Genomic DNA, 24,092 nt, shown 5'->3' on the forward strand with positions numbered 1-24,092 from the left:
CGGAAACCATGGCTCTGGCAAGAGGGGAAGACTATGCATCGGAGAGCGAATATGATGTATAGAACTGGTTGGTTGGTCTCATTTTTATGAGACTAAAAGGGGGACTTGTAAATATATGGCTTACTTGTAAAATAGAGGGCTGGCTGCGAGTGTAAATATATTCGGCATCCGGATGCCTGTGGTGATGCGGTGTTACGCGCGTAGAAGGAGGTCACGTGATGCTCTGTTTCGCGTCCCGGAAGAGTGAGAGGAGGTCACGTGGTGCTCCGTTTCGCGGGCCGAAGAAGATCACGTGGTGCTCCGTTTCGCGGGCAAAAGAAGGTCACGTTGGGTTGGACATCCGGGAACGCGAGGAGGTGGAGAATGGAGTCAGATCAACAGCCAATCAGAAGACAATCCTACCTCAGTGATTGCATGACGTTTTTTATTGTATAAAAGACTGGGTCAGGGACAGCAATAGGTCTTACTTTTTTGAACTGACACACTTTGTTGTTTGTCAGGGACAGAAAGGTCTAGACCCAGAGCTCTGTATACTTTGTCCACTTACTGTTCAAATAAACTAAGAGTGTGAGATTGAATATCTTCTCCTATTGCTTCATTTAAAGAACACGCAGGACTGGGCTCACACATAGAAGAAAGTAAGTTGGTAGATTGAGCCAAAGTCCTACAAAAGGAAGAACGAGAGAGGGAGGGTGGGAAGGAGTGAATGAGAGGATGAGAGAGAGAGAGAGAGAGAGAGCTGACTGTTCCAGTGGGTTTAAAATAGGTTTGAAGCCTGGGATTAAAGTAACCGGGGACTCAGGATTGTGACACAAACGGGTTAATCCTCAGGATCTGGGAGGCAGGACTCCCTGAGGAGAGAATTAAAACCTTCAATGGGAAACTGTCTCCAAAGACCTGTTCTAATGTCAGAGCAATGTGAGAGGTGAAAAGGCCAGGGAGATAAAATATGATAATCACAGAAATACAAACAGGCTGCCCATTTCAATTCAATTCACTGAGTATCTTGGGGGTGGTGTCTGTCTTTTTCTCCAATTTTCTTTTGTTGAGTTTTCAAACAAATAAAACCGTCCCACACACAACAAAATGAGCTGTCGTCATTTAAATTAGGGGGAGGGGAGGGACAAAGCTTACAGTGCTCAGGTTTATATCAAAGAGAAAGCTATCAGAGATGGACAGAGTGTGAGTGGGGGAACAGAGAGAGAGGGGGGAACAGAGAGAGAGAGGGGGAACAGAGAGAGGGGGTGAACAGAGAGAGAGGGGGAACAGAGAGAGGGGGGGAACAGAGAGAGAGAGGGGAACAGAGAGAGAGAGAGAGGGGGGAACAGAGAGGGGGGCAGAGAGAGAGAGAGGGAACAGAGAGAGAGGGGGAACAGAGGGGGGGATCAGAGAGAGGGAACAGAGAGAGGGGAACAGAGAGAGAGGGGGGATCAGAGAGAGAGGGGGGATCAGAGAGAGAGGGGGGATCAGAGAGAGAGGGGGGAACAGAGAGAGAGGGGGGAACAGAGAGGGGGTCACAGAGAGAGGGGGGGGCACAGAGAGAGGAGGGAACAGAGAGGGGGGAACAGAGGGGAACAGAGAGAGAGGGGGGAACAGGGGGAGGAACAGAGAGAGAGGGGGGAACAGAGAGGGGGGGAACAGAGAGAGAGGGGGGAACAGAGAGAGGGGGGAACAGAGAGGGGGGGAACAGAGAGAGAGGGGGGAACAGAGAGAGAGGGGGAGGAACAGAGAGAGAGTGGGGGAACAGAGAGAGGGAACAGAGAGAGAGGGGGAACAGAGAGAGAGGGGCGATCAGAGAGAGAGGGGGAACAGAGAGAGAGGGGGGATCAGAGAGAGAGGGGGAACAGAGAGGGGGGGGAACAGAGAGAGAGGGGGAACAGAGAGGGGGGAACAGAGAGAGAGAGGGAACAGAGATGGGGGGAACAGAGAGAGGGGGGGGACAGAGAGGGGGGGGACAGAGAGAGGGGGGGAACAGAGAGGGGGAACAAGAGAGAGAGGGGGAACAGAGAGAGAGGGGGAAGAGAGAGAGAGGGAACAGAGAGAGAGGGGGAACAGAGAGAGAGGGGGGAACAGAGAGAGAGGGGGAACAGAGAGAGAGGAACAGAGGGGAACAGAGAGAGGGGGGAACAGAGAGGGGGGAACAGAGAGAGAGGAGGGAACAGAGAGAGAGGGGGAACAGAGAGGGGGGAACAGAGAGAGGGGGAACAGAGAGGGGGGGAACAGAGAGAGAGGAGGGAACAGAGAGAGAGGGGGAACAGAGAGAGAGGGGGATCAGAGAGAGAAGGGGGTGAACAGAGAGAGAGCGGGGAACAGAGAGAGGGGGGGAACAGAGAGAGAGAGGGAACAGAGAGAGAGAGGGAACAGAGAGAGAGGGGGAACAGAGAGAGAGGGGGAACAGAGAGAGAGAGGGAACAGAGAGAGAGGGAGACCAGAGAGAGAGGGGGAACAGAGAGAGAGGGGGAACAGAGAGAGAGGGAACAGAGAGAGACGGGAAACAGAGAGAGAGGGGGGATCAGAGAGAGAGGGGGGAACAGAGAGAGAGGGGGAACAGAGAGAGAGGGGGGATCAGAGAGAGAGGGGGGAACAGAGAGAGAGGGGGAACAGAGAGAGCGGGGAACAGAGAGAGAGAGGGGAACAGAGAGAGAGGGGGGAACAGAGATAGAGCGGGGAACAGAGAGAGAGGGGGGAACAGAGAGCGCAGGGAACAGAGAGAGAGGGAGGAACAGAGAGAGCGGAGAACAGAGAGAGAGGGGGAACAGAGAGAGAGCGGGGAAGAGAGAAAGGGGGGAACAGAGATAGAGTGGGGAACAGAGAGAGCGCGGGGGACAGAGAGAGAGGGGGAACAGAGAGAGAGGGGGAACAGAGAGAGAGCGGGGAAGAGAGAAAGGGGGGAACAGAGATAGAGTGGGGAACAGAGAGAGAGGGGGGAACAGAGAGAGCGGAGAACAGAGAGAGAGGGGGAACAGAGAGAGAGCGGGGAAGAGAGAAAGGGGGGAACAGAGATAGAGCGGGAAACAGAGAGAGAGGGGGGAACAGAGAGAGAGGGGGGAACAGAGATAGAGCGGGGAACAGAGAGAGAGGGGGAACAGAGAGAGCGGGGAACAGAGAGAGAGGGGGAACAGAGAGAGAGCGGGGAACAGAGAGAGAGGGGGAACAGAGAGAGAGCGGGGAAGAGAGAGAGAGGGGGAACAGAGAGAGAAGGGGGAAGAGAGAAAGGGTGGAACAGAGATAGAGCGGGGAAAAGAGAGAGAGCGGGAAACAGAGAGGGAGAGAGAGGGAACACAGAGAGAGGGGGGAACAGAGAGAGAGGGGGGATCAGAGAGAGAGGGGGAACAGAGAGAGAGGGGGAACAGAGAGAGAGGGGGGAACAGAGAGAGAAGGGGGTGAACAGAGAGAGAGCGGGGAACAGAGAGAGCGGGGAACAGAGAGGGAGAGAGAGGGAACAGAGAGAGAGCGAGGAACAGAGAGAGAGGGGGAACAGAGAGAGAGGGGGAACGGAGAAAGAAGGGGGGAACAGAGAGAGAGCGGGGAACAGAGAGAGCGGGGAACAGAGAGTGAGGGGGGAACAGAGAGAGAGGGGGGGAACAGAGAGAGAATGGGGAATAGAGAGAGAGCGGGGAACAGAGAGAGAGGGGGGGAACAGAGAGAGAATGGGGAATAGAGAGAGAGCGGGGAACAGAGAGGGAGAGAGAGGGAACAGAGAGAGAGCGAGGAACAGAGAGAGAGGGGGAACAGAGAGAGAGGGGGGGAACAGAGAGAGAGGGGGGGAACAGAGAGAGAGGGGGGGAACAGAGAGAGAAGGGGGTGAACAGAGAGAGAGCGGGGAACAGAGAGAGCGGGGAACAGAGAGGGAGAGAGAGGGAACAGAGAGAGCGAGGAACAGAGAGAGAGGGGGAACAGAGAGAGAGGGGGAACGGAGAAAGAAGGGGGGAACAGAGAGAGAGCGGGGAACAGAGAGAGCGGGGAACAGAGAGTGAGGGGGGAACAGAGAGAGAGGGGGGGAACAGAGAGAGAATGGGGAATAGAGAGAGAGCGGGGAACAGAGAGGGAGAGAGAGGGAACAGAGAGAGAGCGAGGAACAGAGAGAGAGGGGGAACAGAGAGAGAGGGGGGGAACAGAGAGAGAGGGGGGGAACAGAGAGAGAGGGGGGAACAGAGAGAGAGAGGGAACAGAGAGAGGGGGGAATAGAGAGAGAGGGGGGTACAGAGAGAGAGAGGGGGGAACAGAGAGAGAGGGGGAACAGAGAGGGGGGGGAACAGAGGGGGGGGAACAGAGAGGGGGGAACAGAGAGAGGGGGGAACAGAGAGAGAGGGGGGAACAGAGAGGGGGGAACAGAGAGAGAGGGGGGAATAGAGAGAGAGGGGGGAACAGCGAGAGAGGGGGGAACAGAGAGAGAGAGGGGTGAACAGAGGGAGAGAGGGAACAGAGAGAAAGGGGGAACAGAGAGAGAGGGGGGTACAGAGAGAGAGGGGGGAAGAGAGAAAGGGGGGAACAGAGATAGAGCGGGGAACAGAGAGAGAGGGGGGAAGAGAGAAAGGGGGGAACAGAGATAGAGCGGGGAACAGAGAGAGAGAGCGGGGAACAGAGAGGCAGAGAGAGGGAACAGAGAGAGAGCAAGGAACAGAGAGGGAACGGGGAACAGAGAGAGAGAGAGGGGAACAGAGAGGGAACGGGGAACAGAAAGGGAGAGAGAGGGAACAGAGAGAGAGCGAGGAACAGAGAGAGGGGGGAACAGAGAGAGAGGGGGGGAACAGAGAGAGAGAGGGAACAGAGAGAGAGGGGGGGAACAGAGAGAGTGAGGGAACAGAGAGAGGGGGGAATAGAGAGAGAGGGGGGAACAGAGAGAGAGGGAACAGAGAGAGAGAGAGGGAACAGAGAGAGAGGGGAACAGAGAGGGGGGGGGCAGAGAGAGAGGGGGGAACAGAGAGGGGGGGAACAGAGAGGGGGGAACAGAGAGGGGGGAACAGAGAGAGGGGGGAACAGAGAGAGGGGGGAACAGAGAGAGTGAGGGAACAGAGAGAGAGGGGGAACAGAGAGCGAGAGGGGGGAACAGAGAGAGAGGGAACAGAGAGAGAGGGGGAACAGAGAGGGGGGAACAGAGAGAGGGGGAACAGAGAGGGGGGGAACAGAGAGAGAGGGGAACAGAGAGAGTGAGGGAACAGAGAGAGAGGGGGAGCAGAGAGAGAGGGGGAAGAGAGAAAGGGGGGAACAGAGATAGAGCAGGGAACAGAGATAGAGCAGGGAACAGAGAGAGAGGGGGAGAGGGAACAGAGAGAGAGCGAGGAACAGAGAGGGAACAGGGAACAGAGAGAGAGAGAGGGGAACAGAGAGGGAACGGGGAACAGAGAGAGGGAACAGAGGGAGAGAGGGGCGAATAGAGAGAGCGCGAGATATCAGATGGTGAGAGAATGAGGGGGGAACAGACAGCAATATCAGAAATGGTGAGACAGAGAAAGCACAGAGAGATATCAGAAGTGGAGAAAGCAAGGGAGCAGACAGAGAGAGCATGGGGGTATTGGGAACAGAGAACACAGGGGGAATTGTTTGGGATTCGTCAAACCATAGGATTGGTCCTTCTGTTGCCATGGAAGCAGGATCGAACCCTTAACCAGGGTCAGTAACACAGATGATCTGTCTGTGGTCACTCTGCTGCTTGTGGGATCTTGCTGTGTGTTTCTAGCCTCGGGCCAATTGCTCTTTAGTGATTTATTTGTATTTCGATGTTGCTTGATGTTCTGCAATGCAGTAATTAAACTGACCCAGTATCACAGGGTAAAGTGGGAGACTGTGGAAGGCAGAGAGAAGTGGGATCTTGCTGTGCTTTTGGTGTCGCTGCTGTATTTTCTTTCAAATCGATTTTTATTTCCCTCTCAGTCTGTGCCATCCACCTTGAGGAGAAGATTGGATCCAGGAGCTGAAACTCGGGACGGTGCAGAGACAGAGGGAATCAAGTCATTTCTGCACCGAGGAATCGTCAGACCAGAGCCAGAACCAGAGAGAGAGAGCGAGAGGGAGAGAGAGATAGAGAGAGAGAGAGAGAGACAGTGAGAGGGAGAGAGACAGCGAGAGGGAGAGAGAGAGAGAATGAGAGGGAGAGACAGCGAGAGGGAGAGACAGCGAGAGAGGGAGAGAGACAGTGAGAGGGAGAGAGACAGCGAGAGGGAGAGAGACAGTGAGAGGGAAAGAGACAACGAGAGAGAGAGAGACAGAGAGATAGCGAGAGGGAGAGAGAGAGAGAGAGAGAGAATAATCAGAAATTGTCCTGTCTCCTTGTCGTTCATTTACACACACACCCATCCATACACGCACAGACACACATCGGGGAAAGGAATTGCGGAGTTCAGGCCGTCTCTGGGATTTTTCCCACAAGGGCCGAGTTCTGGGCTGGGGTGGGGACAAAGGGACAAAAAGATGGACAGGGAGTTGCTGCACAGTCTGATCCCACAGATGTCACTGCCTCCCTCTCACTCCAGCTCCCATCTCTACCTCTGTGTTCCCAACTCTCTCTCTGTCTATCCCACATCATTCCTTTAATCCCCATCCTTCCCATTTCCCCCTGTTCACATTCCCCTGTACATTCCCCTCCTACAGCTCTCTGGAGCCTCCCTCGTTCCCGGGAACTGTTGAATTGTTCAATCTCCAACCTCCCAGCTCACGTCTCCCCCACCCCTCCTTGTCATCCATGCGGGATCTTGCTGTTCCTGCCTGAGGATCATTCTATCTCTTTAATACCATCATTCTCTGGCACGGAGCCTGTCCCCGTTACTCAGAAGGGAAGGGTGAAGAAGAGCAGAGCAGTAGTAATTGGGGACTCGATAGTTAGGGGCACAGATAGGCGGTTTTGTGGGAACGAGAGAGACTCACGATTGGTATGTTGCCTCCCAGGTGCAAGGGTACGTGATGTCTCTGATCGTGTTTTCCGGGTCCTGGAGGGGGAGGGGGAGCAGCCCGAAGTCGTGGTCCATATTGGCACCAACGACATAGGTAGGAGGAGTGCCGAGGATGTTAGACAGACTTTCAGGGAGCTAGGTTGGAAGCTCAGAGTTAGAACGAACAGAGTTGTTGTCTCTGGTTTGTTACCCGTGCCACGTGATAGAGATTCGAGGAATAGGGAAAGAGAACACTTAAATGCGTGGCTACAGGGATGGTGCAGGAGGGAGGGATTCCGGTTTTTGGATAACTGGGGTTCTTTCTGGGGACGGTGGGACCTCTATAAACAGGATGGTCTACACCTGAACCTGAGGGGCACCAGTATCCTTGGGGGGAGGTTTGCTAGTGCTCTTGGGGGGGGTTAAAACTAACTCTGCAGGGGCATGGGAACCCAGATTGTAGCTTCAGGGTGCAGGGCCTGAAGTGTAGGGAGGTTAGGAACATGGCATCAATTTCCAAGGAGGGTGTCTGTAAACAGGAAAGTGGCTTGAAGTGTGTATACTTCAATGCAAGAAGTATACGAAATAAGGTAGGTGAACTTGCAGCGTGGGTTGGTACCTGGGACTTCGATGTTGTGGCTATTACGGAGACATGGCTAGAACAGGGACAGGATTGGCTGTTGCAGGTTCCAGGATTTAAATGTTTTAGTAGGGTCAGAGGTGGGGGTAAAAGAGGGGGAGGTGTGGCATTGCTTGTCAAAGATAGTATTACAGTGGTGGAAAGGACGATGGATGAGGACTTGCCATCTGAGGTAGTTTGGGCTGAGGTTCGGAATAGGAAAGGTGAGGTCACCCTGTTAGGAGTCTTTTACAGGCCTCCCAATAGTCCTAGAAACGTAGAAGAAAGGATAGGGAAGGTGATTCAGGAGATGAGTGACAGTAATAGGGTGGTGGTTATGGGGGACTTTAACTTTCCTGATATTGATTGGGAAAGCTATAGCTCAAGTTCGTTAGATGGGTCAGTGTTTGTTCAATGTGTGCAGGAGAGTTTCCTGACACAATATGTAGACAGGCCAACAAGAGGTGAGGCCATACTGGATTTGGTTCTGGGTAATGAACCAGGCCAGGTGTTAGAATTAGAGGTAGGTGAGCACTTTGGGGATAGTGACCATAATTCGGTGATTTTTACTCTCGTGATGGAGAGGGATAAGTGTGTACTACAGGGCAAGAGTTATAGCTGGGGTCAGGGAAATTATGATGCGGTGAGGCATGACTTAGGATGTGTGGCTTGGAAAAGTAGACTCCAAGGCAAGAGTGTAAATGATATGTGGAGCTTGTTCAAGGAGCAACTATTGAGTGTCCTTGATAATTATGTACCTGTCAGGCAGGGAGGAAAGGGTCGTGCGAGGGAGCCGTGGTTTAATAAGGAATTGGAATCCCTTGTTAAATGGAAGAGGGCGGCCTATCTCAAGATGAGACGTGAAGGTTCAATTGGGGCGATTGAGAGTTATAGGGTAGCCAGGAAGGACCTGAAGAGAGAGCTAAGAGCAGCAAGGAGGGGACATGAAAGGTCCTTAGTCGGTAGGATTAGGGAAAACCCTAAGGCTTTCTATAGGTATGTTAGGAATAAAAGAATGACTAGGGTAGGAATAGGTCCAGTCAAGGATAGTAATGGGAAGTTGCGTGTGGAGGCGGAAGAGATTGGGGAGACACTGAATGAATACTTTTCTTCAGTATTTACTCAGGAACAGGGCATTGTCGTCGATGTGAATACTGAGTCACAAATAAGTAGAATGGATGGCTTTGAGGTATGTAGAGAAGAGGTGTTGGAAATCCTGGAAAAGGTGAAAATAGATAAGTCCCCTGGGCCTGATGGCATTTATCCTAGGATTCTCTGGGAAGCAAGGGAGGAGATTGCAGAGCCATTGGCCTTGATTTTTATGTCCTCTTTGTCTACAGGAGTAGTCCCAGAAGACTGGAGGATAGCAAATGTGGTTCCCTTGTTCAAAAAGGGGAGTAGGGATAACCCTAGTAACTATAGGCCGGTGAGTCTCACTTCTGTTGTGGGCAAAGTCTTAGAGAGAATTGTAAGGGATAGGATTTATGCACATCTGGATAGGAATAATGTGATCAAGGATAGTCAGCATGGTTTTATGAAGGGCAGGTCGTGCCTCACAAACCTTATTGAATTCTTTGAAAAGGTGACGAAGGAGGTTGATGAGGGGAAAGCGGTAGATGTGGTATATATGGATTTTAGTAAGGCGTTTGATAAGGTTCCCCATGGTAGGCTACTGCAGAAAATACGGAGATATGGCATTGAGGGTGAGTTGGAGGTTTGGATTAGGAATTGGCTGGATGGAAGAAGACAGAGGGTAGTAGTTGATGGCAAAGTTTCTTCATGGAGTGCCGTCACTAGCGGTGTTCCGCAAGGATCTGTTTTGGGACCATTGCTGTTTGTCATTTTTATAAATGACCTGGAAGAGGGGTTAGAAGGTTGGGTGAGCAAGTTTGCGGATGATACGAAAGTCGGAGGAGTTGTTGACAGTGAGGAAGGATGTGGCAGGTTACAGCAGGATATAGAGAAGCTGCAGAGCTGGGCAGAAAGGTGGCAAATGGAATTCAATGTAGCTAAATGTGAGGTGATTCACTTTGGGAAGAATAACAAAAAGATGGGGTACTGGGCTAATGGTCGGATACTTGGTAGTGTGGATGAGCAGAGGGATCTTGGTGTCCATGTACACAGATCTCTGAAAGTTGCCACCCAGGTAAATAGTGTGGTGAGGAAGGCATATGGCGTACTGGCTTTTATTGGTAGAGGAATTGAGTTCCGGAGTCCTGAGGTCATGATGCAGTTGTATAAAACTCTGGTGCGGCCGCATCTGGAATATTGTGTGCAGTTTTGGTCGCCATACTATAGGAAGGATGTGGAGGCACTGGAACGGGTGCAGAGGAGGTTTACCAGGATGTTGCCTGGTATGGAAGGAAGATCGTATGAGGATAGACTGAGACACTTGGGGCTGTTTTCATTAGAGAAAAGAAGGTTTAGGGGTGACTTGATTGAGGTGTACAAGATGATTGGGGGTTAGATAGGGTTGACAGTGTGAACCTTTTCCCGCGTATGGAGTCGGGTATTACAAGGGGGCATAGCTTAAAATTAAGGGGGGGTAGATATAGGACTGAAGTTAGGGGTAGGTTCTTCACTCAGCGAGTCGTAAGTTCATGGAATGCCCTGCCAGCAGCAGTGGTGGACTCTCCCTCTTTATGGGCATTTAAGCGGGCATTGGATAGGTATATGGAGGATAGTGGGTTAGTATAGGTTAGGTGGGTTTGGATCGGCGCAACATCGAGGGCCAAAGGGCCTGTACTGCGCTGTATTCTTCTATGTTCTATGTTCTATGTTCTATTCCCCGCTCCCTTCACCTCTCTCTCTCTCTCACTAGCTGTCTGTTGTATCTTGTGGTTGCTCTTCCCTCATTCTCTCCCTGGATTTCTGTCTCCCTCTGTCTCTCTTTTTCTCCTGGATTTCTGTCCCCCTCTCTCTTTCTCCTGGATTTCTCTCTCTCTCTCTCTCTGGCTGTCTGTCTCTCCTTGGGATTTCTCTCCCTTTGTCTCTCACTGACTTTACTTTCACTCCCTCCCTCCCTGTGTCTGCCCTTTTCTCTCTCTCATCCTCTGTCCTTATGTCTTTTTGTTCTGTCTCTCTGTCCTGTTCTCTCCCTGGGTTTTACACTCTCTCTGGTCTGCCCTCTGTCTCTCTCCCGGGAGTTTTATTCCCTGAGATCCTTCTCTGTCCTTTGCTGGCTCTGCCTCGGTGTTTCTCTCTCTCTCCCTTTCCATGGTTTCACACTTTGTCTCTCCCTCTTCGTCTCTCTCTCCCAGCATCTCTTGTCCTCTGTCTCTCTCTCTCTCTCCCCGGGATCTTTCTCTGTCCTTGGCTCTCTCTCTCTATCTGTATGGAAAAAGTGAGGTCTGCAGATGCTGGAGATCAGAGATGGAAATGTGTTGCTGGAAAAGCGCAGCAGGTCAGGCAGCATCTAGGGAACAGGAGAATCGACGTTTCGGGCATTAGCCCTTCCTGAAGAAGGGCTAATGCCCGAAACGTCGATTCTCCTGTTCCCTAGATGCTGCCTGACCTGCTGCGCTTTTCCAGCAACACATTTCCATCTCTCTATCTGTATCCCTCCCTCTGTCTCTGTCCCTCACCTCGTTTGCTTTCTCTCCCTCCCTCTCCCTATCTGTCCCTCCCTCCCTCCCTCTGTCTCACTGTTCCTGTTAGATTTGGACTCAGTACCACTTGGTGCTGCACATGCTGTTAACACCATGGGATCTTGCTGTTCTCTGCATCTCCCACTGTTGTCCAAACGGTGGGTGGGTGTGGGGGAGATAAAGTCCCTTTCTCACTGAGCAGGATGGCTGGGATCTTGCTGTGCATGAAGAGGGACGCAGGCAAAAGGCAGTCAAAGCACATCCTCCCCCTCATCCCACCCCCTACAGCCCAGAGGTTAGGACTCAGTGAGGGGGGGGGGAAGAGGGAGGCAATTGTAGACGATGGAGACCCTGAAGGGGCTTTTAGATCCAGCGGGGGGGGGGGGAGGGTGCATTGTAACAGGGGCAATTTGCAGGAGGGGCAATTAGAGCAGGACAAGGTGTTGAGGGGGCAAAATGTTTGGGGGAAAGTGCAAGAGTTGTGTTGGGGGAGGGGACAGGCAGAAATGTAGGGGCAGGAAAATGGGGATGGGGTCCAGGTGGGGGTATGGAAGTTGCTGAGTTGGGGCAGGTTCAAATCCTGGGGAGGGAAGAAAAAAACAGAGGGGGGGGAGAACAAAATGAGTGAAATGATCTTCCGCACCCCCGCCCCGCTCCCACCCCCACCCCCATTTTTGACTCTGCTCTCAGTTCTGGACACAATTGGCAGGGGGCAACATTGTTGGGGGCAAAACTGAGAGAGACGTAAAATAGAGGGTACGGGGGGGCATAATGTATGAGAGAGGGAGGGGGCGTCTATTGGGGGGGGAAGTTGGTGGGAGGGGACATTTAGACAGGAGGCCGTGCTGGGGTTGGGGGGATTTAGTGGGAGGGGGGAGCAGACTGGGGGCAGACACAACATCCCATGGGAACCTTAATTGGGGAATATTTGGGGAAAGGTCAAGCTGTGCGGGGGAATCAGATAAAGCCCCTTTCTCAGGGAATGGAGAGATGACAGGAGACTGGGATCTTGCTGTGCAACCTCACGGTCAGCCTCTGTATGCGCTCTTTGGGTGTGTTGGGCAGGATGGGGGTAACAGGGAGAAGAGATGCCCACAGGAAGTGGGGTTTTAATGGGGGCCATATCCTGAGGAGCCTGGGACAGGACCCCCATCATTTCAGGACGTGCTCGGCACGATGGGCCGAGTGACCTCTTCCTGGTGTGTGGGAGATTCTGGGACTGGGAATTTGCTGTGCGTCAATGGTATGGAGTGGGGTGCACTCACAGGCTGGTGCGTCCACACAGACTCATTTACCCAAAGCCCAGGGGATGGGGCTCAGCAGGGGGAGGGGGAGGGGTATAGAGGACATGGAGGGAGGGGAAGAGGGGCTTTTATGTCGGGGGGATAATGGAAGGGAGGGTCATGGGCAAAAAGAGACTTACACTCTGGGGGGGGGGGGGATGGAGGCAAAATGCAGGGGGTGACAAATGGGAATGGGGGTGATATAATTGGTGCAGGGGCCAAGACTTGGGGAAGGGTACAGAAAAACAAAGGGAGGTTACACAATGAAGGCAATTCTGTTCCCATACCCCCATTTTTGATCCTTAACCCACCCCCCCCTCAACTCTGGGTGCCCAGATCAGGAGGGGTAAGATTGTGGTGATGGGTGTGGGAGGGAGGAGGCAAAATATTGGGGGCGGGGCATATGATTTGAGGAGGGAGGATGGGGAAGGATTGGGAGATGCTAACTTGTGGGCACTTCAGGGTGGAGAGGGCAGAAAAATTGGGGTGGAATTTGATGGAGGTGGGGAATGTTTGGGCGGGCAGGATGTGGAGGGGTATAAAGGTGCAGGGGTGGGGGTAAGGGAGGGGCAATAAGACAATGGCCGGGGGAGGGTTTTGGGTGAGGGGAAGGGGCTGCTAAATGGGGGACAGACAACACCTGGAGGGATCTATCCGGTCTCCTTACCATCAGACATTTGAGCTAATTCAGAGGAAGATTGATTCCAGAGATGAGGAAGATTATGAAGGGAGATTGAGCTGTTTAGACATAAACACACTACAGATAAGAAGAATGACATAATTCAGAGATACGAGTTGTTTAAAAGCATGAACAAAGTTGACAAAAAAAGGATGTTTCCTCATGTGAGGCAATCCAGAAAGTTGGTCAGAGTATGAGAAGAAGGCAGATGTAAAACACAGATGAGGAGAAATTACTTCCTCAGTTTTGAATCTGAGGAATTAACTCCCCCAGAGTATGGTGGACACTGAATAAACTTGAGGAGGATTCTGGCAGATTTTCAATGAGCAGCAGGTTAAAGGGACAGGGAGAGCAGGTAGGGAGGTAGAGTTCAGATGGTGTCAGCTATGATAATATTAAATGGCAAAGCATGCTCGAGGGGCTGAATGGCCTACTCCTGCTCCTCATTCTGATGTCCTTACATGTCTTAACAAGATTATCTCTGATTCATCTGGAAACTGGCAGTTTAGTGGACAATGAAGAAGGCTATCTAAGAGTACAGTGGGATCTTGATTAGCTGGGAGACTGGGCTGAGGAGTGGCTGATGGAGTTTAATTCAGATAAATGCAAACTTTTGCATTTTGATAAGATGAACCAGGGCAGGACTCAGTCATAGTTCGGAGACAGAACCTTCGATCCAACTCGTCCATGCCGACAAGACATCCCAACCCAATTTAGTCCCACCTGCCAGTACCTGGCTATTATCCCTCCAAACCCTTCCTATTCATGTACCCATCCAGATGCCTTTTAAAAGCTGTAATTGTACCAGCCTCCACCACTTCCTCTGGCAGCTCATTCCATTCACATACCATCCTCTGCGTGAAAACGTTGTCCCTTAGGTCTCTTTTATATCTTTCCCCTCTCACCTTAAATCTGTGCAGTCTAGTTCTGGACTCTCTCACTTTGTCTATTTATCCTATCCATGCCCCTCATGATTTATAAACATATATAAGGTCACTCCTCAGCCTTTGACACTACAGTGAAAACAGCCCTAGTCTATTCAACCTATCCCTATGGCTCAAATCCTCCAACCCTGGCAACATCCTTGTACATCTTTTCTGAACCCTTTCAAGTTTCACATTTTCCTTCCGATAGGAAGGAGATCAGAATTACACACAATATTCCAAGAGTGGCCTCACCAATGTCCTGTACAGCCGCAACATGACCTCCCAGCTCCTGTAAACACTACTCTGACCAATAAGGGAAAGCATAACAAATGCCTCCTCCATTATCCTATCTACCTGCGACTACTTTCAAGGAGCTATGAACCTGCACTTCAAATCTCTTTGTTCAGCAACACTCCCTAGGATCTTACCATGAAGTGTATAAATCCTGCTAAGATTTGCTTTCCCAAAATACAGCAAATCACATTTATCTAAATTAAACTCCACCTGCTCCTCGGCCCATTGGCCTATTTGATCAAGATCCCATTGTAATCTGAGGTAACCTTCTTTGCTGTCCACTACACTTCCAATTTTGGTGTCATCCGTGAACTTACTAACTTTATCTCTTATGCTCACATCCAAATCATTTATATAAATGAGGAAAAGTAGTGGACGCAGCACTGATCCTTGTGGCGCTCCACTGGTCACAGGCCTCCAGTCTGAAAATCAACCCTCCTCGACTATCCTCTGTCTTCTACCTTCGAGCCAGTTCTGTATCCAAATGGCTAGTTCTCCCTGCATTCCATGAGATCTAACCTTGCTAACCAGTCTCCCATGGGGAACCTTGTCGAATGAAGTCAAGCTAGATCATGTCTACTGCTCTGCCCTCATCAATCCTCTTGGTTACTTCTTCAAAAAACTCAATCAAGTTTGTGAGACATGATTTCCCACGCACAAAGCCATGTTGACTGTCCCTAATCAGCAGGTCAGGCAGCATCCAAGGAGCAGGAGAATCGACGTTTCGGGCCTGAGCCCTTCTTCAGGAATCGGGCTCAGGCCCGAAACGTCGATTCTCCTGCTCCTTGGATGCTGCCTGACCTGCTGCGCTTTTCCAGCAACACATTTTCAGCTCTGATCTCCAGCATCTGCAGTCCTCACTTTCTCCTATCCCTAATCAGTCCTTGTCTTTCCAAATGCATGTACATCATGACCCTTAGGATTCCCTCCAACAACTTGCCCACGACCGACGTCAGGCTCATTGGTCTATAGTAACCTAACTTGTCCTTACCATCTTTCTGAAATAATGCCACCGTATTAGCCAGCTTCCAGTCTTCCAGCACCTCAGCTGTGACTATTGATGATATAAATATCTCAGCAAGAGGCCCAGCAATCCCTTCCTTAGCTTCCCACAGAGTTCTAGGGTACACCCGATCACATCCAGAGGATTGATCCACTTTTATGCTTTTCAAGACATCCAGCATTTCCTCCTCTGTAAGATGGACATTTTTCAAGATGTCACCATCTATTTCCCTACAGTCTGTATCTTCCATGTCCTTTTCCAAAATTAACATTGATGTAAAGTACTCATTTCATATCTCCCCCATCTCCTGCGGTTCCACACAAAGGCCATCTTGCTTATATTTGAGGGGCCCTATTCTCTCCCTCATTACCCTTTTATCCTTAATGTATTTGTAAAAACCCTTTGGATTCTCCTTGATTCTATTTGCCAAAGCTATCTCATGTCCCCTTTTTTGCCCTCCTGATTTCCCTTTTAAGTATACTTCTACTGCCTTTGTTCTCTATCTATCCCATCTCTACCTGACATAAGTTTCCTTTTTTTCTTAATCAAACCGTCAATTTAGATTCATAGCGTCATAGAGATGTACAGCATGAAAACAGACCCTTCGGTCCTACCGTCCATGCCGACCAGATATCGCTACCCAATCCAGTCCCACCTGCCAGCACCTGACCCATATCCCTCCAAACCCTTCCTATTCATATACCCATCCAAATGCCTCTTAAATGTTCCAATTGTACCAGCCCTTACCACTTCCTCTGGCAGCTCATTCCATATACATACCACCCTCTTAGGTCTCTTTTACATCTTTTCCCTCTCACCCTAAACCTTTGCCCTCTAGTTCTGGACTCCCCAACCCCAGGGGAAAGACTTTGCCTATTTACCCTATCCGTGCCCCTCATAATTTTGTAAACCTCTATCAGGTCACCCCTCAGCCTCCGACGCTCCAGGGAAAACTGCCCCAGCCTGTTCAGCCTCTCCCTATAGCTCAAATCCTCCAACCCTGGCAACATCCTTGTAAATCTTTTCTGAACCCTTTCAAGTTTCACAACATCTTTCCGATAGGAAGGAGACTAGAATTGTATGCAATATCCCAACAGTGGCCTAACCAATGTCCTGTACAGCCGCAATATGACCTCCCAACTCCTGTACTCAATACTCTGACCAATAAAGGAAAGCATACCAAACGCCTTCTTCACTATGCTATCTACCTGCGACTCCACTTTCAAGAAGCTATGAACCTGCACTTCAAGGTCTCTTTGTTCAGCAACACTCCCTAGGACCTTTCCGTTAAGTGTATATGTCCTGCTAAGATTTGCTTTCCCAAAATGCAGTACCTCTCATTTATCTGAATTAAACTCCATCTTCCACTTCTCAGCCCATTGGCCCATCTGGTCCAGATCCTGTTGCAATCTGAGATAACCCTCTTCGCTGTCCACTATACCTCCAATTTTGGTGTCATCTGCAAACTTACTAACTGTACCTCTTATGCTCACATCCAAATCATTTATGTAAATGACAAAAGTCATCCAGCATTCCCCAGCCTTTCCTTTCACCCTAACAGGAATATACTGTCTCTGGACTCTCATTATCTCACTTCTGAAGGCTTCCCATTTTCCAACCGTCCCTTTACCTGCAAACATCCGCTCCCAATCAACTTTTGAAAGTTTTTGCCTAATACCATCAAAATTAGCCTTCCTCCAATTTACAACTTCAAATTTTAGATCTGGTCTATCCTTTTCCATCACTATTTCAAAGCTAATAGAATTATGGTCGCTGGTCCCAAAGTGCTCCCCCACTGACACCTCAGTCACCTGCCCTGCCTTATTTCCCAAGGGTAGGTCATGTTTTGCACCTTCTCTAGTAGGTACATCCACATTCTGAATCAGAAAATCTTCTTGTACACACTTAACAAATTCCTCTCCATCTAAACCCTTAACACTATGGCAGTCCCAGTCTCTGTTTGGAAAGTTAAAATCTCTTAACATCACCAACCTATTATTCTTACAGATAACTGAGATCTCCTTACAAATGTATTTCTCAATTTCCTGCTGACTATTAGAGGGTCTATGATACAATCCCAATAAGGTGGTCATCCCTTTCTTATTTCTCAGTGCCACCCAAATAACTTCTTTGGATGTATTTCCAGGAATATCCTCCCTCAGTACCGCTGTTATGCTAACCCTTATCAAAAATGCCACTCCCCCTCCCCTATTGCCTCCCTTTCTGTCTTTCCTATAGCATGTATCCTGGAACATTAAGCTGTCAGTCCTGTCCATCCCTGAACCATGATATCCCAGTTCCATGTTCCTAACCATGCCCTGAGTTCATCTGCCTTCCCTCTTGCATTGAAATAAGTGCAGTTTAATTTATCAGTCATACCTTGTCCTCTGCTCTGTCCCTGCATGCCCTGACTGTTTGACTGTCTCCTTTTCCTAACTGTACCAGTCTCAGATGGATCTCTTTCCTCACTATCTCCCTGGGTGTCCTCCCTTTCACACCTTACTAGTTTAAATCCTCCCAGCAACTTGAGCAAATCTCCCTTCCAGTATATTAGTTCCCTTCCAATTCAGATGCAATCCATCCTTCTTGTCCAAGTCACTTCTACCCCAGGAGAGATTCCAATGATCCAAAAATGTGAATCCTTCTCCCATACACCAGCTCTTCAGCCATGCATTCCTCTGCTCTATCCTCCTATTCCTACCCTCACTAGCTTGTAGCACTGGGAGAAATCCAGATACTACTACTCTCGAGGGCCTCCTTTTTAAATTTCTGCCTAACACTCTACATTCTCCCTTCAGAATCTCATCCTTTTCCCTTCCTATGTCATTAGTTCCAATGTGTACAATGACCTTCTGCTGGGCCCTCTCCTCCTTGAGAACATTCTTGATTCTGCACTACCTGCCTACCTCTCTTATTGGAGAGACAGGCCACCTACTTGCCGAACGTTTTAGGGAACATCTCTGGGACACCCGCACCAACCAACCCAACCGTCCTGTGGCTAAACACTTTAACTCCCCCTCCCACTCCGCCAATGACATGCAGGTCCTTGGCCTCCTCCATCGCCAGACCCTGGCCAAACGATGCCTGGAGGAAGAACGCCTCATCTTCCACTTAGGAACCCTCCAATCACACGGGAGGAATGTAGATTTCTCCAGTTTCCTCATTTCCCCTCCCTCCACCTTATCTCAGTCCCAACCCTCGGATTCAGCACCGCCCTCTTGACCTGCAATCTTCTTCCTGACCTCTCCGCCCCCACCCGCTCTCCGGTTTATCACCCTCACCCTCACCTCCTTCTACCTATCGTATTCCCAGCACCCCTCCCCCAAATTCCCTCCCCCGTACCTTTTATCTCAGCCTTGGCACACCAGCCTCATTCCTGAAGAAGGGCTTATGCCCGAAACGTCGATTCTCCTGCTCCTCGGATGCTGCCTGGCCTGCTGTGTTTTTCTAGCACCACATTTTTCAACTCTGTTACTCCAGCATCTGCAGTCCTCACTTTCTCCTACCTCTTTTACCTTGCCTGGAGTTCTATGTGACTGTATTTGCAGCTTTTCTCCCTGCCTATAACTGCCATCCATCACTGCCCCTAGCTCTTGAAAATTCCTCATTGCCTCTAACTGTCCCTCCAATCAATCCATTTGATCTGATAGGATTCACAACCAACAGCATTTATTGCAGACATAATCCTCAGTAAGCCGTAAACTCTCCCTAAACTGCCACATTCGACAAAAAGAGTATATCGCTCTACTAAAGACAATTTTTGTTTCTTTCAAACTACAGACCCAGAAAACACCATTGTCGTATTCCTCTACAAAACACTGCTCCAGGCTAACTTAATAATTATGGCTTATATTTTTAATTTTAATCAAGAAACTTTTGTCAATAAAACACATAATCAAGAAAGAACCCAATCTACTGCAGACTTACAGCAAGGCCACAGTTAAAACTGCTCACTTATCTGTTTCTGTGCCGTGACCTCTCCCAAGAGGTTCCTTCAAGATCAGTTCCTTCAAGATCAGTTGTCAACTTCCTTGTTTGTTAATTATCCAAGGTGAACTCCAGTGCCCAGTGATACATGATTTCAAACAGCAAAGGCAGTAACTGCGCAGGTTCACTGCTCTGTTAGGGAGCAGTGTGGGTTTCTTTCTCTGTCTCCCTCCTGCACTGACCTGACCATGTGCTGCCTTTGTCTGTCCTCTCCCTTTTAAAAGTGCCATTGTTATGACTTTCTTTTTTCTCCAAGTTCCAAACAATGCAACAGCATATAAAACAGTAATTGTTGTTCCTGGAATTCGAGGACATCTAAAATACCTCAAAAAGGATCAACCTGTTACAGCCAGAAACTTTTCTCATCTTCCATCTTGGATTACCCAGAATCCTCTACTTACCCAGAAACAGGCGGCACGATGGCTCAGTGGTTAGCACTGCTGCCTCACAGCGCCAGGAACCCAGGTTCGATTCCACCCTTGGGCCACTGTCTGTGTGGAGTTTGCACGTTCTCCCCGTGTCTGCGTGGGTTTCCTCTGGGTGCTCCGGTTTCCTCCCACAGTCCAAAGATGTGCAGGTTAGGTGAATTGGCCGTGCTAAATTACCTGTAGAGTTAGGTGCATTAGTTAGGGAAAATGGGTCTCGGTGGGTTGCTCTTCAGAGGGTCGGTGTGGACTAGTTGGGCCAAAGGGCCTGTTTCCACACTGTAGGGAATCTAATCGAATCTAATCTAATCCTAATATTAGGGCTTTGGAGAGTGTTGTCGAACAGAGAGAGATCTAGGGGTGCAGGTTCATTGTTCTTGAATGTGGAGTCACAGGGAGACAGGCTTGTGAAAAAGGCATTTAGCACACTTGCCTTCATTGGTCAGAGCATTGAGTATGGGAGTTGGATGCTATATTGCAGATGTACAGGACATTGGTGAGGCTGCTTTTGAAGCACTGCATACAGTTCTGGTCATCTTGAGATGGGAAGGATGTTATTAAATTGGAACGAGTGCAGAAAAGGTTTACAAAAACTGGGGGGTTTAAGTTTAAAGGAGAGGCTGGATTGGCTAGCATCTTTTACCCTGGAGTGTCAGAGGTTGAGGGGTGACCTTCTCGAGGTTTATAAAATCACGTGGGGGCATAGATAAGGTGAATAGCAAAAGTCTTCTCCCCCAGGGTAGAGGAGTTCAAAACTGCAGGGCGTAGGTTTAAGGTGAGTGAGGAGAGATTTAAAAAGGACCTGAGGGGCAACTTTTTCACACAGTGGGTAGTGCATAAATGGAAGGAACAGCTAGAGGAAGTGGTAGAGGGAGGTACAGTTACAAAATTTAAAAGCCATTTGGATAGGTATATGGATAGGAAAGGTTTGGAGGGATGTGAGCCAAACACAGGCAAATGGGATTAGTTTGCCTTGGGAAACCTGATCAGCATGGACGATTTGGACCAAAGGGTCTGTTTCCCTGCTGTATGATGTTCGGGTTTCAATGGATATTGGCCCAGTAAGCCCTGACATAGACTTAAGAAAAGCCATCACAATACATATTCTGAAAAGATTTATCCATTGTCCTCACGCAGCGTACTAATGATTTGTGAACACCAAGTCAGGGGTGTGTGTGAACTAAGTCAGTCTTCTTCTCTACCACAAAAAGTTGTGGGATCTCACATAGTCTGAGTACAGATTGTTCCATTATAACACATATTTCTTCAACACAAATTCGGTGCAACGTGACTGACGAACAGGGAGTGCTGTTTCGAAAGCACAAACTTCGAAAATGTGTTGGCTACCGCGTGATTGCATCACCATTTGTCTTGCGCAATTCTTGTCTAGCGCGGGGTCGAACAGTAACATGGCTATCGCAATATGAAATAAATGGCTGTATACTTAATTGGTAGATTGGTAGATTTATGACTCCCAGTGGTGTACAGGGTGATGTAGATGAGATGGATTAAAGGCATTAAAGTGTTCAATCAGCCATGAACATGATGAATGGCAGGACAGATTTGATGGGCTGAACAGCCTACAGGTAGTTCTGCTATAACTTGTGTTTCGTCAATGTGAATGCCCTGTAAAGTGAATTGGGGATGCTGGTTCTAAAGCACGAACCTTTAAAACGTGTGTTGGCTGTAACGCGATAACATCACCAACAGTTGAAGCACTGTATTTAAAGCGCGATTTTTCTATAATGTGGGGTTGCACAACAATGCAACTATTGCGTTGTAGAAGAACTGACCGTACCTTTGTTTCCACATCAAATAGGACAAAGAATCGTGGGTGCTGCAGAACTGAAACAAAACCAGAAAGTAAACAGACGCGACGTGCCTCAGACACAACAGCAAACATCAGCAGCAGATGAGTGTGAAATAACAAATAGGCATGGATGAGAATGTACAAGGCATAATTAGTAAGTTTGCTGATGATAGTAAAGTAGGCGGTATCATGGACAGTGCGGAGGGTTATCAGAAATTGCAGCAGGACCTTGATCAACTGGGGAAGTGGGCTGAGAAAGAGCAAATGGATAGATAAGTGTGAGGTATTGCATTTTGAGAAGTCAAAATCAAGGTAGGACTTTCATGGTGAATGGAAGTATCTTGGAGTTCTGGTTCACGGTTTTCTCAAAGTAGACAGGGCAGTGAAGAAGGCTTTTGGCACACTGGTCTTCATCAGTCAGGGCACTGAGTATAGAAGTTGTGAAGTTATGTTGTACAGGGCGTTGGTGAGGCTGCACTTGCAGTATTGTGTTAGTTTTACTCAACTTTCTATAGGAAGAATGTTATTAAACTGGAAAGAGTGCAGAAGAAATTGACAAGGATATTACCAGGACTGAAGAGACTGAGTTATAGGCAGAGGTTGGACAAGCTAGGACATTTTCATTTCAAACGTAGGAGACTGAGGGGAGAGTCTTATAGAAGTGTATAAGATCATGAGAGACATGGTTAGGGTGAATGCATTCAATGTTTTTCCCAATGGTTGGAGAATCGAGGTCTAGAGGGCATCAGTTAGATGGGAAAGAATAAAAGGGAACTTGAGGAGCAATTTTTTTACAGAGTGTAGTATGCATGTGGAATGAGCTGCAAGTGGAAGTGGTTGAGGCGGGTGTATTGACAACATTTAAAAGGTGTTTGGACAAATACATGGATAGCAAAGGTTTAGAAGGATATGGGCTGCGTGCAGAGAAATGGGGTTATTGTGGATGGACATTTCGGTCGGCATGGACCAGTTTGGGTCAAAGGACATTTCTCCGTGCTGTAGGACTCTACGATTCTATGACTAAAAACAGCAAGCACATCTGGCCAGGTAAACTCGACACTTACATCCAAGCCTCATAATATTGCATAAATATTTGGATGTCCACTTGCATTGCCAAAGCACACAAAGTGCTGGAAAATGGGAATTCAAATAGTTAGGCGGTTGTTTTTCACTGGCATAAACTCAATGGGATCAAAGGGCGGATTTTCTGTTATAGGTCTATATGATTGCATGAATAGTGTGCCAACACAATGACTGGGTAATTATCAGAATTCATAGAATTGCAGAACTTGGATGTCCTGTACAGAAAAAGCAAGACAAATTCAACCCAGCCAATTACCACCCCATCAGTCTACTCTCGATCATCAGTAAAGTGATGGAAGGTGTTCATCAACAGTGCTATCAAGCAGCACCTGCTCAGCAATAACTTGCTCAGCATCACCCAGTTTGGGTTCCGCCAGGCTCACTCAGCTGCTGATCTCATTACAGCCCTAGTTCAAACATTGACAAAAGAGCTGAATTCCAGAGATGAGGGGAGAGTGACAGCCCTTGACATCAAGGCTGCATTCAACTGAGTGTAGCATCAAGGAGCTCTCGCAAAACTGGAATCAATGTTATCAGGAGGCAATCTCTTGGGAGTCATACCTGGCATGTAGGAAGGTGGTCATGGTTGTTGGAGGCCAGTCAACTGAGCTCCAGGACATCTCTGCAGGAATTCCTCAGGGGAGTTTCCGTGGTCCAATCATCTTCAGCTACTTCATGAATGACCTTCTCTCCATCATAAGGTTAGAAGTGGGGATATTCGCTGATGATTGCACAATGTTCAGCACCATTCATGACTCCTCAGAGACTGAAGCAGTCCGCATCCAAATTCAACAAGATCTGGACAATATCCAGGCTTGGGCTGACAATTGGGAAGTAATATTTACACCACACAAATGTCAGGGTGTGACCATCATCAATAATAGACAATCTAACTACTGCCCCTTGACATTCAATGGTGTTACCATTACTGAATCCCCCACTATCAACATCCTGGAGGTTATCATTGACCAGAAACTCAACTGGATGTGGCACATAAGAACAGCGGCTACAAGAGCAGGTCAGAGGCTCGGAATACTGCAGCAAGTAACTCACATCCTGCCTCCTCAAAGCCTGTCCACCATCTATAAGGCACAAGTCAGAAATGTGATGGAATATTCCCCACTTACCTGGATGGGTGCAGCCCCAACGACAATGAAGAAGTTTAACACCATCCAGGACAAAGCAGCCCGCTTGATTGGCACCACTTCCACGAACATTCACTCTGTCTACCATCAAAATTCAGTAGCAGCAGTTTGTACCACCTACAAGATGCACTGCATAAATTCTCCAAATGTTCTCAGTCAGCACCTTCCAAACCCAGGACCATTTCCATCTAGAAGGACAAGGGTAGCAGTTACATGGGAACACTACCCCCTGCATGTTCTCCTCCAAACCACTCACTGGTTTGGGGTGGGGGAGTCCAGAACTAGAGGTCATAGGTTTAGGATGAAAAGGGAAAGATATGAGACCTCAGGAGCAACTTTATCGCGTACAGGTTGGTGCATGTGTGGAATGGGCTGCCAGAGG

The 24,092-nt window shown here is 49.1% G+C and overlaps 1 protein-coding gene across 1 annotated transcript in view; it reads left to right on the top strand.

Moving 5' to 3' along the window:
* Nucleotides 1–218: 218 nt before the first annotated feature.
* LOC148139307 (uncharacterized) overlaps nucleotides 219–24,092 on the top strand; it is a 140,401-nt gene continuing 116,527 nt past the window's right edge. Inside the window, 1 exon segment of the mRNA XM_087980832.1 lies at nucleotides 219–368. Within this exon segment, the coding sequence (XP_087836958.1) occupies nucleotides 219–368 (150 nt within the window).

This window comes from Chiloscyllium plagiosum, unplaced genomic scaffold (assembly GCF_037043375.1).
Source record: "Chiloscyllium plagiosum isolate Xiang-an unplaced genomic scaffold, Cpla_swu_hap1 HiC_scaffold_38, whole genome shotgun sequence".
NCBI classification, from domain to species: domain Eukaryota; kingdom Metazoa; phylum Chordata; class Chondrichthyes; order Orectolobiformes; family Hemiscylliidae; genus Chiloscyllium; species Chiloscyllium plagiosum.